A 15776-nucleotide genomic window follows, 5' to 3' on the forward strand; every position below is an offset into this window, starting at 1 on the left:
AGTCAACACAAACGTCACGATGGGTACCATGCTGCACTGGTATCCAAAACTGAGGTTTGTTTAGACGCATATTCACGCAGCCACATTAAAAAAAATGCACAAGTTTCTTTCTCTTTTTTTTTTTTTTTTGATCTTGTCTTAAAAGCACACACAAGCGTCCACATTTTGTAGGAAGAGAGGGTGGAAGTAAGAGAGGGGAGGGGTGTTTTGCCGTCAATATACACTCCTACCTGTAGATTTGGATTCAAGAGCCGTTCACCCCACAACTTACCTTGTAGCTGCTTCCTCTCCCCAGAGCACCCCGACAGATAGCATGCAACACGCAAACCCACAAACCCAATCACACACATTCCCTCTCACAGTCTCTCTGTCTTTCACGCAAACACAGCAACATTTACTATGGCAGTCATAATGACATGAAATAGCAGGGAAAACATGTAGGGATGGATTAGCAGTGCAAAGAGGAGGAGGGGCATGCATGATTCAGTGCTGGGTCTGACTGTGTGTGTCTATGTTTGTTTGTGTGTATGTGTGTGTGTGAAAATGTGTGTGCATGTGTGTTTTGATTTGCGTGGTCAGAAGAGTGTTTCCTTGCCTCTGCCCTTGCGATAGTAGCATGGCAGAAACAGGTTGAGCCATTAGCATGCTAACAGCGGTTTGCCCTCAAGGACAATGCAAGCCAGGCCAGGCTTAACAAGCCAGGTTGATTCTGCTCTCACTGCGGGGCAAAATGCGTCAGACAGCGATTATATTTAGGTACTGACCTGCTCAAACCAGGGCTGCCACTAACAAATTCAATTTTTGGACTAATCGATTAATCTAAATAGCAAGTTTAGACGAAAAGAGAGCTACTTTATTTTATTTAAAATTCTGTTACAACAAACAAAATTGAAATCAAACAAAAATTAGCATTTTAAAGTATGAAATACGTAAGCAAAGAGCCAACATCACCAACACAGAACTAAACTTAATTATTAATTACCCTTATTATTTATGTATTTACAAATAAAAAAGCCTGAACACTCAGAATAAAAAATATGGAAAGATTTAACTGGACATAAGCAAAAGTGGACTCCAAACCAGTCATAACTACAACTTCAAAGGAAAAATGCTTCTATTACAACCTTTTTTTAATGTAAAGTTGCTGTCAAACTGCTTTCTGACTTGCCATGCGTATTGAAAAACCTCACAAGTGGTTGAAAAGGTAAGGAAAAAGTTCTGTCTCTTCTTTGCAGCATTAGCTCCCATTCTGAATAGTGCATGTGTATTGGGATCAAGAGTGAGGAATTTACAGCCTTCGCTTTACTGTTTCCGATTTTATAATTTTTTTTTCATATTTAGGGATTGCTGATGTTCTGATAATTAAATTTTAAATGCACTAGTGGCCGAATAATCAGAAAATAAGTCTTGCTCTCAGTTTGAGCTTCAAGCATCCAGCATCCCCAGGTGAGAGAGGACCTGCATAGTGTAGCGTGAGATTAAGTGATTTTATTATTGGATCACTGGTGCAATATTTGACTCGCAGCAGAGTCGATTTTGAAGCAGTGGCGTACGGTTGCTGTATAGATGGCACGAGGGAGCCGTGGCACTCATGAGGAAAACGTTTTTCGACATGTTTAAATAGCCTGTGGTGACCTGGCTTAGCTGGTGATCAGATTGTGAATGCTACATTGTCAAATGCATGGTGGGACAACACCAGAGCTATTTTTCACACGACATCATGGCTGTAATTGTGCGATGGGGGTATAATGGAGAAAGAAACATTTACAATTAACTTGGATTCGTTAGCTGTAGAGTGTCTAATCTATGAGTTTATCTGGTTTAAATCTGATTCATTAAGATATTAATATTGCATACACAATTACTAACTTTTAGAAACCCAATGTGATTAAAAAAGGATTAGGTAAAATTTATTTAGTCGGCTGCACAAAGATCACGGATTTCTGAGAAAATCGAAAAACTTTTAGAAACCAGCTCAACTGATTGTGAGGCAGACACTTTGTTCACCATGTTCGCTTTGAAACTATAGCTTAAACGAAGCCATCCAAGAGACATGCAAATAAAGCTTCAGACAGAAGCCAAGAGATTTGCAATACACAGCACAGTTGTGAGGAAAACAAATTTAACTTTTGTTAAAAAGTCTAGGAAACTAACAACAGGTAAATTCACAATATCATGTATCAATTAGAATAATATTATGGTTGAAATCATTGAATATGTGGGCTACATATATGAATATATCTTATTAATATTAAAAGTTGTATTTTTGCCTAAAACTGACATTTAAATGTTACTTTAAAGCACAACGCTTATAAATGACACAAAGAGAAATGGCAAATAACATTATGAAGCCCTGAAATCGTCCCCTAAGCTGGTCTAGAATCTGCAAAAAATATGAGCACAAGAGTAAAATAACAGGGAGCTTCAAAACCTTACTTTGCAGCAGTTTGCATGATCCATGGTATATATATATTTTTAATTTCCCTTATAGTCCCACAGAGGGGAAGTTACTCTCTGCATTCAACCCATCTTTTAGGGAACAGTGTGCTGCCGACAGTGAGTAATCTGTGGTCAATGGTCTTGCTCAGGGAGCCAGAGTGACAAACCTAGTACTAGACTGCCGACCTTTGGGGCCTCTCCAAGATGCAAACGCCCGGCTCTCTGACCACTAGGCCACCATTCCCACATAGACCTTGCAGTAATTCTTATATTAAAAAGATCTCTGTTTCTTAGCATCTTTAATCTTTAATAATAATTTAAAAAAAATGCCCCAGCACATCTGAACTAAGTTTGCATCTTCTGCCTGGGAATGGGCCAGTCATCTGTGTCAAGGTGTACTGACGTATCAAAATATTTCACTTCCACAACCACAAATATTTTCCGTCATGCTGTTTCTACAGTTTAAAATCATTTTAATGAGATACCAGAGAAGGGGCAGGAGTGACAATAATTTCTATATGGTGTAAAGAATAGCTCAACACTACCTCTTCCCCTACCTGTGCACTGCTAGTCAGCTGCCTGTGACACATTTCCCTGTCTTATAAAAAAAAATACAAATTTGGCTGTGTGGAGATATTCTTTGGCATGAAAACCAGCCAGCACTGGAGTGGACACAAAGGGAGCACCACCAATCAATATTATTACGATAATGCTGTTTGAAGACTAAAGCTGGCCTGCTGCAAGCTGCATGCCCATTTGTCACCAGGCTCAACAGATCAGCTCCTGATTAACTGGCTGATATTAACTTATTTACTTATTATATATAATATTCTATGCAATGACCACTTAATCCAACAGCAAAATTTAAGCAGGCATATATTCAAATTTTTAATAAGTGCCTGTATCAAAATGGCAGTAAATAATTGTGATGATTTTCTAACATTTTACTGCAGCAATCACTGTCGTGTTATACTAGCAGCTGCAGGAATTGATGTTGCTTTTTGTTGTAAATAAAATCAGTTATATCATAATACACATTTTTGTGTAAATATAATTAGACTATATTATGTTTTCTTCTGGTAATCACACATTCAGAATCTCATACAGTCTGAAGTTTGCTTCTGACATACTCTAAGTTGATTAAGGCTACTCTCTGGTTACGGCATGAATATTAGCTGCAGCTTACACAAACTGCGGTTGGAGGCATACCACTGAGGCGGTATCTTTGTCAGACCAATATGAACTGTGGTGTATGGGACCAGATGCAAAAACACTTCACACCATAAAAAGCACTTTAAAGCACAATCTAAGTCGTCCACAAAAATACATCATGTGCTAAATTTTCCTCTCTAAGCTATCTGTATCTCTAAACTATTTAAAGAAAATGAGAAACATGAATCAAGAGGGTACGGGAGGAGAACTAGAAACACTGCATCCTGTTCTCCAAGGTTTATCTTTTTGCTAAATTGCTCAGAAACGCTCCCAGTTCAATAGCACGCTGATTCTATTTCCTGGGCTAATGTTGACAAGTTACTGTAGATTTATAACAAAGACTTGAATGAATGTTTCCAAACCATCCGTTATTGCCCCTTTACTACCTCTATGAAACAGAAATTGTTCCTTAAAGGGATAGTTCAGTAGTTTCAAAGAGAGGTTCTGTTAAAAGGCTATGAGTAGCTCATGAGACCAGATGCTATATGATGTTGGCTACACAACAATTAGGTAAGATTATAGCCATTTTTTTTAAATAACAACTCCCAAACAAGCAAATTAAAACTTCTGTGTTATTAAAATTACAAGTAAATGCTTTCACTTCTGTAGTCAGAGAATCCAAATTTTGACAAGTTCATATATTGCATTTTTGTCTAATTCTATGGAGGTCTGAAAGCCCTTTGTGTTTACTAAATAAAACAAAGGCCTCAAAAATCTATTTATTATAGAGTAATAGTCTATTCAAGTCTAAATACAATTTTGATTTGCTAGAGATGATTTACTACAGTCCGGACTCATCAAAAGCAACAAAGTAGGTCTTTATTTAAGTTCCAACCCCAAGCTTTAGCATTGTTACCGGATGACAGGCAGTTGATGAGATCTCACAGTGTTTACAAATTGTTAGTATTTTATCTGTCACTCCGTCACTGTTCCAACTCCTCACCTCTTCAAATTCCTAAAATAAAAGCAGCTGCTGACACTCCTTAAAGACATAATCATCTAATTTAGAAAACTGAATGGAAAACAGCTGGAACAATTTATGATCTGGTTTACATCTTTGCTTCCTGAACAAAATGTTTCCTCTACATGGTCCTAGATAAGTAAATAACAAAATAACTTTTGATTTTCAATTAGAGAAGATCTAGTTCACTCCAGACTAATCGAAAACAGTGTAAAACCCCTTTAGCACAAATAGGAATCTACAGTGCAGATACTCATTTTGGCATTGTTAGCGGCTAATGGTCTGCCAGTTGTGGTATTATTCTGACAGCCTGAATTGTTGCAATCGGCTTTGTCACCATAGCTTTTTTTTTTTTTTACAAGTACTCAAAAAGGATGTAGACGTTTTGGGGAGATTCTTATATCCTTTGGTAACCATATGTTGTTGGGCACCCTGATGAGAAGTTCATAATTTAACTTAGCAACCACTTCTTTCATTACAAAATTCACAAAATAAGAGTGTGAAACACGGATACTGCCGTGTAAATTAATGGTATGTTAAATAGGATTTGCATCAATGCAAAAGTCCTCTTTGATACAAGTCCCTATCTCACTAGCTGTTAGCTCTACCCTCCAAAAGAAACTAATCTTTATACAAAATGAAGATGTCACAATAGTTATCTACTGTAGGTAGATTAATAACTGCTCCTACTGCTTTTAACAGAAGACCACCTCCCATACTTAAAGGTGCCTTTAATCTCAAAAATGGAAATATTTTTGAGCACAAAACATGGCTCGGAAAACAAACAGAGACCCTGCTACTCAGCTCATAAATAACACCCTGTTATATTTTATCCAGGTCTGTAATTTTATTCAAGAGGCAGCATAAGTGTCATTTTTCTCTTGTAAAGCTATATGATTTTACCCAATGTCAAACATACTATTGCTCAACCCATGAACCCATTTCAGGAGAAGATCTACTGCCAAGAGAGAGAGAGAGAAATAAAATCTGTGTACCAGGTGTTATCCACGACACCCGCAGCTAATACGTGAGCCCATTTCGAGGAATATATATCTTCCACTTCATAGATGTGAGCAGTCTCTTGTTGAGTGACAAGTGCCAGCGCAATGTAGGCGATGTTTCTGCTGAGAGCCTTTATGTAAAATGTATGCATCTCCTATTTAGCTCGTAGAGATTGCCCTGCTGTCAGGTACATCAGCAGCGGCGTGAATAATGGTGGTCCTGGACGCATAGCTCACAAACGTGTGTCTACATGTGTTTGTACGTTTGGGTTGCATATGTTTGTGCAGGTGTGTGTGTGTGTGTGTGTGTCGCCGAAAAGCAGCAAAACAGCAGACTGGATTAGACTGGATTGGATCACATATACTGTAATTCTTAGTGCTGCAAGGAGCCTTTGAAAAGCTTAACTGGCCACCTCCCGTATTTAAGAAAACCTAAGTGCTTTGATTGCAAACACTTATGACAGGAGTTAATTTGCTAATGAATCGTTATTCAGTTTTATATCTATATTCAAATATTCAGATTACTATTTCCAAGCACCGCATAAGAATTGAATGCTTGCTTAAATTGACCTGTAGTACAAAAACCAAGGATTTTAAACAAACAATTAAGCGACAGAAAGAGTATGCGTCTATTAAAAGCAAGAGCAGCTAGATACTTGACAAATTTTAGAATCAATTAATCAGCAGATGATTTGTCAGATTATGTCTTGGTATATCTCTAGAGATTCAACAATCAGTGGTGCAGAGAAAGAAATTGGCCAATTTTCCCGTCAGATCAAATATTGAAAATCACATTATTATCTTATTCGTTAAATGCATCAAAAATACTAAGACCTCCTACTAAGTTGGGAGTCTAAATGCGTCAACCAACAGGATGTAGTTTGGTGCACCTTTTAGAGTACAATAACGATCAGATAAAAAAATTGGTGACATACACGTTGATGCGTAAATAGTGATCGTCTTATCCTTGATTATCTGTTGGATTTAAAACTACTACCTCTATCAAGATACCCGCAGCACTTTTTTTTTCTTATTGATGTGTTAGAGTCCTTGAAATTAAAACTTTAAAAATCCTAATAGGCAAATGAAAAGAAGAAGCCTGATCTGTGCATCTCTAGATAACTTATCATATACGGCAGTAAAAAAAAAAGCATCAGATGCATAATTTTTTTCTTGAACCTATAAATAATTAATGTGTGTTTATTTTCAGAGTTCACAATTGAGCTACTTTATGATTCTTCTTCTTTTTTTTTTGTTTTTACAGAACAACTAATTGACTAATTGCTGGAGCGTGATTTATTAATTCTCCCCCCACTGGATTAATTATTTCTGCATATGCGAACACAAAGCAGCGGCGAATGTACCTTTACTGCTGCTTGGTGAAGATAGCTGCTTCCCGCAATGAACAAGCACGTCACACACAAACCTATCACCGTGGAGGCTTAACTACTCTAGATGTTAATGGGAGAAAAACGATGCCCGACGTCACCGAGCGTCGGGCTACAGGTACCAGGGAAAATGGGAGGCTAAAGCCGAAAAGGAGAAATGAAAGAACTATGATGAAGAGACACTCCTGGCATGAGGTCTCCTTATTAGTCCTGTCTCCATGGCAACCCAGGCCATCCCACGGTCCACTAAATGAGAAGGTGTGATGCAGTGGGTGGCTAAAGAGATGTGTGTGATGCTGACAGCGGCGCTGGGTGGAGTGTAAGGTCATTTTTATTATTTTTTTCTTCCCCTGTGGAGGAACCGCAAGGCCACCCAGCCGTTTTTGGCAGATGCATTTGGGTCATTAAATTTTAAGAAAAGAGTGAAGCAAAAATCAATCGTCTGGGCAAAGCTGGAAGGTATCTTAGGTTTACAGCAGTTTCGAGAGCTTATTGATCAAGAATGCAGATTTTCTCTGAATGAAGTCGAACAAATCTGACAACACACACACACACATCTTTAGCAGGGTGGCAGTGAAAGCATTTGCACTGTGGGCCATAACAAGGTAGCGGAGCTCATTAAGCAACTGTTTTGCTTTTGTAATGGCCATAATTACAATGGCCTGTCTATTGGCACTCGTTTTGACCACATGCTTGTTTGGCAGAACAGAATGAGAGCATCTCTGTGGCTTTTAAATATTCAAGCATATTGTTCCTTTTCGAGTAGTTATTCATTGATGAAGTGCGCCCTGCACTGTCTCTGTCTTCTATAGGCGCACTGTCACATTAACACACACTACACCAAATCGCACAGACACAAATAGAGCATCTCAAAAGGCTGGAGGCTGTTAAAATTAATGGCAAGTGATAGATTCTACACACATCATTTCAACACCATATGCATAGTAGGTCTGAAGGCCGTCTAAAATCAATCCAAATCCATTAACACAGGCAGTCAGGTGTCAGCCATGTAACAACCGGTGATTTCCAGCCTCTTAGCCCGGTTCCAATTAGAGTTTCTCAAGGCCAGCCAGCTACCACATCCATAACGGATCTATATGGTTACTGGGCTCTGCCAAACACACCAACGTGTCCCTTCAAAGCCGGCCAACCGGGTTACACCTTTCATTGGGTTTCAGGAATTTTTATTGAATCTGCTGACTCTAAGGCTTTGCCGTGCCACAGCTGTTCCCACCATCTCAGCACAAGGCTCACTAAACGGGTTGCCCTTCCTAGCAGGGGCCCTTATATCTGGCTTTGGGTGAACATAGTACACTGGCAGTTGTTTGCAGCCAAGAAATCAATACCAAGCGCAATCAGTATGCAGGCCTTGCCTTTTTGCGTGTGAAGCCTGCTGGTCTGTAGATGCCAACCGAGGAGAGTTGGGAAGATGCGAATGCTACGTTCTTTTAACGAACCAAGGGTAAGGAATTTTTTTTTAGTTAAATGTGCAGATATGGTTTAAGAGAGATCTGTAAGTCAGTGTGTTTATATAAATGTGTCAGAATATGTAAAGGATGAGATGTATATGATGGGTCAGCATGGTTTTGGGCCTTACCTTCGCTGCAGTCATTGCCCTGGTAGCCAGTGTCGGAGCAGTCGCAGACGGTCCGATCGTTGACCACGCTGCACACCCCTCCGTTCTGGCATTGGTGGTCCGGCCCGCAGCCAGCTGTTACAGTGACGCCCTCCGAGGTGTCCAGCGTCACCAGCGATCCGTTGATGCTCACTGCCGTGATCCAGCCACGAAAGGCTGGTTGTTCCCGCACCGAGGGCGAGGTGAGGCGTAGCGGCGAGGAGTGGAGCTCTGCTGACAGCCCGCCCATGTATGTGTGACTGAACACTGTCATGTCTCTTCTCTTACTCTTCACTTCTGCCCATCCCTCCAGTCGACCATCCACCTCCAACGAGGTGTTCCTCCAGTCCCGCTTGACGCGCACCGCGTGCCACTGCCCGTCACTCACCGCCACGCCTGACTGCAGCTCAGCTGGCTCAGCGCAAAAGATGGAGAAGCGCAGGCGCAGGTGGCCGTGGAGAAGCAGCAGCTCCAGGAAGTCGCAGAACCCTTCGTCATCCAGGTAGAGCAGCAGGCCCTCCTGGCTCTGAGTCCGCAGGCTGAAGCTCAGCACGCTCTCGCAGCAGGCGTTCCACACCGGGAACCGCCCCCACTGGCTGGATACGCCCCCAAACTCCAGGACCTCTCCTTGGGCCTGGCCCCCTACGCTGCACAGGCACAGTCCCAGAAAGAGCAGGGGGGCTGCTGCCCAAACGCAAACCGCCATTACACTCATGCACACACTCGCTCTCACACTCACACACACACAAAATTGAATAGGGGCTAGAGCTGGGGAGTTCCCTCTAGCCTACAGCTCATGGTGACAACTGCAGGGCACTTCGTAGAACACCGTCACCTGTGCACCCTGCTGTCTTGGTAATACTTTTAACCAAGGAGAGCTCGGATACAATGCGCCCCCAGAGACAGAGGGAGGGGTCAGACAGCAGCACCCTCTGTTCTTTCAACACCCTTTGAACATCTCCTTCTGCCTTGGCCTGGTGTTTGTCTTGTCTCTGCGGTGTTCAGCGTCTCCTCTTCATTCCCTATTTCAGTCATGAGACTCCAGGTGTGTGTGTTTGTACGTTTGTGTGTTAGATGTGGAACAAACAGGATGCAAACTCCATCTTTGTGCCCTAGATAGGGTCTTATCCCCCATGCAGGCAACTCCCCACGGAGCGCGAGTGTATTTGTGTGTGCGTGTGCCGCTCACACACCGGTAATGGTGAGAAATGACACCGTCATAGCAGTATTTTCTCCCTCTCTCCTTCCTTTTCTTAGCGGGGCAAGACTTAAAGCGTGTGTGGGCAAATATGCGCGTATATGCGAGTGTGTGCCAGCAGGTTGAGGTATGTGTGTCTCTCACTGCCGCGTCATCACTCTCTCCAGCGACCTACAGAGAGAACAGAGACGGCACAATCAACCAGGGTCAACACACACATTCTTCATACATTACACACACATACACACTCAGGCTGAGCCTGTTGTTCTCAAATTACACTTTCTCATGGATTTTGAGCACACCCTTGGCATGGTCACATTGTGACAATCTGTAAACACCGCTGGATTAATTTAGGTGATAAAAGCCTCACTTTAACTCTACCTCACACACACACACCATCTTCACAAAGAAGATTCACAATGCCGCAGGAGGATTTTTTGGTGCCATACCTGCAATCCGGCTTCAAGTCACAAATGTATCACTCCAACCCTCAATATTTTCCTGAATACAGTTTTTATTGAAATAAAAATTTGACTCAATTTGATGATTTTGCTAAAAAATATATATTTATCATTAGAAGCCGTATTACTGCACCTTTTCGGACTTCGGTTAGCTACATCCACCACTGCTGCTACTGCGGCGGATGACTCAAACCGAATTACAGGCTCCGAAGTCCCCGTTTCTAACGTCTGAACGCCTTCTGTCTCAGGCACGCACGCACACGCACACGCGCACACACGCACAGCCCGCACCGGCTGGGAATGTAACCGCTAACTAAACTCACAGGCGGCTTCGCACCGTCTTTGAAAAGCCAACAGAAAGCGGAGACATCACAGGTATTGATAGACAGCGTGAATGAATGCGGCTGAGTTATCGATTCTCGATTTGCAGCCATACCTCTTCTCCATTTCCCCCCCCTTTTCTCTCCCTGTGGCAGTTGCTCAGCCTCATCGTCACCTGCGTCCTATTCGCTCCTATAGCTACTACATTATCGCCTGCTTTCGTTTTTTTGTTTGTTTTGTTTATTTATTTATTTATTTATTTATTACAAACAAAAGCAGACGTTAATTGGGTGCGAGAACGTGTCTCTTCTGTAAATAAAAGCCAAATAATCGCTTTTGTTCAAAGCATGTTTGCTTACCTCACGCGCGTCCTGTGGTTCCGCGGCAACAGTGCCGCGCGCGACCCATCGATCTCCCTTCCCATTTGAGGTGGATTCTGAATCCGCGAGAGGAGAAGGGAGGAAAAAAGGGAAACGACCAGACAGGAGCACAACTATCACGGGCTCGGACTGAAGATGACAAGGTGTTATCGCCTCCCGCTCTCTCTCTTTCTCTCTCTCTCTCTCTTTCTCTCCCGCTATCTGACTCTGGGTCGCTCTCTCCTCCGTTCTCCTGAGGAGGAAAAGGTGCAGTCTGATGATGCTCTCGCGGCAGACTCGGCAGAGGGGTGAGTCACGTGGTTGAGAGGGAGAGAAAGTGTGTGTGAGGAAAAAAGGGAGGAATGGGCGGGGAGGTGCGCTGCTGCAGCCCCTTGGACAACGTTCACTCAAAGCGTGCATTAATATATATATATATATATATATATATATATATATATATATATATATATATATATATATATATATATATATATATATATAATGTACATATACTGCTTACACATACACACACACATTGAGGTTATAGGACTTAAACAATTGGGAAAAGCCCAGAAGCTTATGCCATAACTCTTTGCTGGTATTGGTTATTGGTCAAGCGAGTACACATTTTATCAAACCAGCTGTAGCTAAATAATTTGATTAATTATGGGGATAAATTGCCATAAAATACACATAGCTTTCATTCTAATGTATTTTAATACTGTAAAATGTTTCCCCTCAGTGGTTCTGAAACCCATTTGGTACATTCGATTTGACAGATCATGACCACTGAATAAATAAGAGTGACCTCTTGTTGGAAGAGGATATTTGTAGAACTCACAAATCACATTCACGTACAGTTAGAGTAGATTTTAGCAAAGCAGGTGTGTTTTGACACATGGTTAGTAAAAACGTTGTCTGGCAGATAGCTTTATTTTGTGCTAAAATTTATGATACAAAAACACCGAAATGGCAAACATACGAATTAGCAAAGGGGTGTAATTAACGCTTTAGCTGAACAGGTAAGTCAGAACACTGCAGTGGTGTTATAAAGAAGAATTGCTTGAATAAAGCAATTAAAAGCTCACTCAACTAGCATGAAAACTTCGAAAACAAGTAATATTTTAAGTAAGGAAGTAAGTAAAAGTTTATTTATGTAGCACCTTTAGCAGACAAGAGTGGGTCATGAAGTGCTCAACAAAAAGTACACAACAGTTTTAACTGTCAAAACTCATGAAATATTTATTTTGCTGAGTGCATTGCAGTTATTATGACAATGGAAGATTGATGAGTGTTTTTCACAACTCGAATAACACCCAAAGAAGTTTAAAAAGTTAATAAGAGCGTATGTTGAGCAATGTTTGCTGAAATGTAACTCATCCCATGACTCAGTATGACTGAGAATGTGGAGGTGAGAATTTTAGAAACCACCAGGCAGGCTAAGTGGAAGAAATGACTGCCAAACTGAGGGCGACTAAAATAGAAAAAAAAAAAAAACTACACTGAAAAAAATAATACCTGCTTAACGGTTCAAGGCGTGATAAAAAACTTTTCCTAGAATTTAACACAACGCCGTAAGGCAACAAACTCAACACAACATTGTTAACGTCACCCAGCTCTGTGTTTGCTTCAGAATGCAAACGCTGTTCCCCAACATTACAGCCAGTGTGCTACAAACAATAAGGATTAAACTGAAATTCCTTTTTTTTTTTTGTTTAGGTACGGATTTAATGCTGAAAACCTACAACACAGTTTAGTATAAATGTGTTAGAATTCTACAATTTGTCTTAATGAGATTTTTTTAAAGGGCGTAGGGAAAAGACTTTTTAAATATATTTCTTCAAATGTTCAGTTGGAAAATCCATTTTTTATCTTCCCGCCTACATGGTCTGTGTTGCTCATTAGTTACAGTTAGTTTTTGTCTCACTGTGCACAGAAGGGCACATATCCTGATTATATATTTTTTTTCTTTTTTACTGTTTGTGCCATTTTTATTTGGATTCTGGATTTTTTTAAAACCATTTTTTGTATCCGTCCTGTCTAACAGCGTAGCACTAACAAAACCGATTACCTTTCACAAGTGGAGCGTTACACTATAGTGCTTCACTTGATACTTATGCAAATAGCTTTGGACATTATTTTGGGATAATTTCAAATTCAATGGACACAGAAACGTAAAGGTAAACGAGAAAGAAAGGAAGAGAGAAAGGTAAGGCAAAACGTTAAAAGGGAGAGTAGGTGACAAAAACAGAGCAGAGGGAAAAGAGATTACAAGACAATGTCTTTGGATTCTACTTATACGACTGCAGAAAAATAGATAGAAAGAGAAGAGCAGAGGAGAGCCCCAGGAAACCCCCCCAGCAGCCACAGTGTAGAAGCCCCCGGGATCTGCAGGGGCGACCCCGCCGGCATCCAGCAAGCCAGATGCAGCCATGGGCAAAGGGACCCAGGGCCCAGGGCCACACCGCCCCAAAGCAGAGCTCAGGCCCAGCAAAGCAGTCTCCAGCACACACCCCAGGACCCAGGCCCCGACACTGACAACCACTAAATGCACCGACAGGTCAAGGAGCAAGCCACCGGCAGGGAGCCTGGCGTGGGGGATGGGCTCCACACTTAGTAGAGACCTGAGATCGTCCCAGGAGACGCGGCAGCCCAAAACCCAACCTGACAAAGAAACAGGCACACAGTCAGAATCACACGTTCTCACCCTGACGCCCACACATGCAAAGGCTCATAACCATACACGCAATGTAATAATATGCAAGAATAGATGCTGTACAAACACTTGCACTCACCACACACATCCTGTACTGATACCCCAGAAGGGCATCCAGCCCCCAGACCCGGGAGGTGCTCCCCTTCACCAGGGTGGAGGAGAGCAGTAGCTACAAGCTGAGACCAGGGCCAAGCATCGCCCCAACCTGGGCATACCCCATCCATGCCCCAACCCCAACCCTCTGCCCCAATCCCAGCACCGAATACCCCAGACTCCATCCATCTAGAGGCGGGGCCAATACAATTCAAACGAGCCAGCCAACCAGAGACCAGCTGGTCATGCCACCCCCACACGGCACACCTCTGCCACAAAGGCCACACCGAGCCAGCCAAGCCAAAATTTGTGTCGTTGCATATCACCAGCTTTTAGGTTTCTGTAACAATTGTCCTGACAGCTCTGAAATATAGGCCATCACTCAACTTTCACACAGATTTGGTATTCTCAATGTTCGCTTGCAGTCCAAAGTTTGGAAGTGATGTTCTGGTTTGATTCTAAGAGTTCAGCGTGACAAAGCTATAGTCCAGAATCAACATATATGTCTCAATCTGTTGCTGCACAATATATAAACATTATTCTTTCTGGGCAAGAACATTTTCCTGACTTTGCTCAGTTAAAGGCTTGAATGATGACATCTATGTTTAGTCGTCACTGGATAACTTTATTGTGAACATTTGAGCCAGAATTTGAAGCAGACTTTTATAAACAACACAGGGTTTATAATATTATGATATCATAATGGTAGAATATTAGTTTTGCTTATTTTAGCATTAAACTCTGCCATCTATATAGATAACAATGAATAATATACACCAATCAGGCATCGCATTGTGATCACTGACATATAGAGAATAACACTGATTACCTCTTCATCATGGCACCTGCTAGTAGGTGAAATATGTTAGGCAGCAAGGGAATATTTTGTCCTCAAAGAAAACATAGGTGAGTGTTGTCATCCCTGGTGTTCTGTATTCATTTACTGTAAACCTGTATTGCTTACATGGTTTGTGTCAACTATCTGTTGTCTCTATTGTCCTCTAGTCTTGCTCCCCGCATAAAAGCATGCATTCCGGTAATTAGACTCACCTGGTTCTGATCTTGGCAACCATCCCCGACAGTTAAAATGCTCTTTCTACCCTTGCAAGATCCTTCCATTATCAGGCCTGTTCCCCCATTCGCTTGACTGTCGCCCCATATTTATTTATAAATGGCTGGATCTTATAAGTTTTTCTTCTTAAAAGTTTGCTTTTCATTAAACTCTCCAAAATTGTTGTCTGTGTTTCTGTCCTCCATCTCCAAAACACATGACAAAGCTAAGGGTTTGAGAAGCTTCAGGTTGGCAAGGGCCAACTTGTGAAGGCTATTCAATTCAATTCAATTCAATTTTATTTATATAGCACCGAATCATGAAACATGTCATCTCAAGGCACTTTACAAAGTCAAGTTCAATCATATTATACAGATTGGGTCAGATTATACAGATTGGTCAAAAATGTCCTATATAAGGAAACCAGTTGATTGCATCAAAGTCCCGACAAGCAGCATTCACTCCTGGGGAATCGTAGAGCCACAGGGAGAGTCGTCTGCATTGTACATGGCTTTGCTGCAATCCCTCATACTGAGCAAGCATGAAGCGACAGTGGGAAGAAAAACTCCCCATTAACGGGATGGAAAACCTCCGGCAGAACCGGGCTCAGTATGAACGGTCATCTGCCTCGACCGGCTGGGGGTTACAGAAGACAGAGCAGAGACACAACAAGAGAGACAAAAAAGCACAGAAGCACACATTGATCCAGTAATTTGTTCTACATTAGATGGTAGTAGCGGGTGAGCCGTCTTCTCTGGATGATGTCACAGTTAACAGAACGCCAGACCAGGTGTACCTACTATGAAGATAAAAGAGAGAGAACATAAAGTTAAAGCAGAAATGGCAACACATAATGCATAATTGAAGAACAGTAGAACTCTATAGAGTGAGAAAATTAGATCCTGATATCCCCCAGTAGCCTAAGCCTATAGCAGTAAAACTATAAAGGTAGCTCAGAGTA

General features: G+C 41.7%; 1 protein-coding gene across 14 annotated transcripts in view; it reads right to left on the bottom strand.

The window, feature by feature from the left end:
* nrxn1a (neurexin 1a) overlaps nucleotides 1-11242 on the bottom strand; it is a 102866-nt gene extending 91624 nt beyond the window's left edge. For 8 of the 14 annotated variants that reach the window (XM_021322169.2, XM_021322158.2, XM_036142003.1 and 5 more), the window contains exons 1-2: nucleotides 10956-11240; nucleotides 8599-9985 (exon numbers count right to left, since the gene is read on the bottom strand). In XM_021322169.2, coding sequence (XP_021177844.1) covers nucleotides 8599-9331 — 733 coding nt within the window. In that variant the 5' untranslated portion in view covers nucleotides 9332-9985; nucleotides 10956-11240. Of the gene's footprint in view, nucleotides 1-8598; nucleotides 9986-10955 lie in introns of all 14 variants that reach the window. The other 6 variants (XM_021322186.2, XM_021322182.2, XM_036142009.1 and 3 more) reach the window with 2 other exon arrangements.
* Between the last annotated feature and the right edge of the window lie 4534 nt (nucleotides 11243-15776).

This window comes from Fundulus heteroclitus, chromosome 10 (assembly GCF_011125445.2).
Source record: "Fundulus heteroclitus isolate FHET01 chromosome 10, MU-UCD_Fhet_4.1, whole genome shotgun sequence".
NCBI classification, from domain to species: Eukaryota; Metazoa; Chordata; class Actinopteri; order Cyprinodontiformes; family Fundulidae; genus Fundulus; species Fundulus heteroclitus.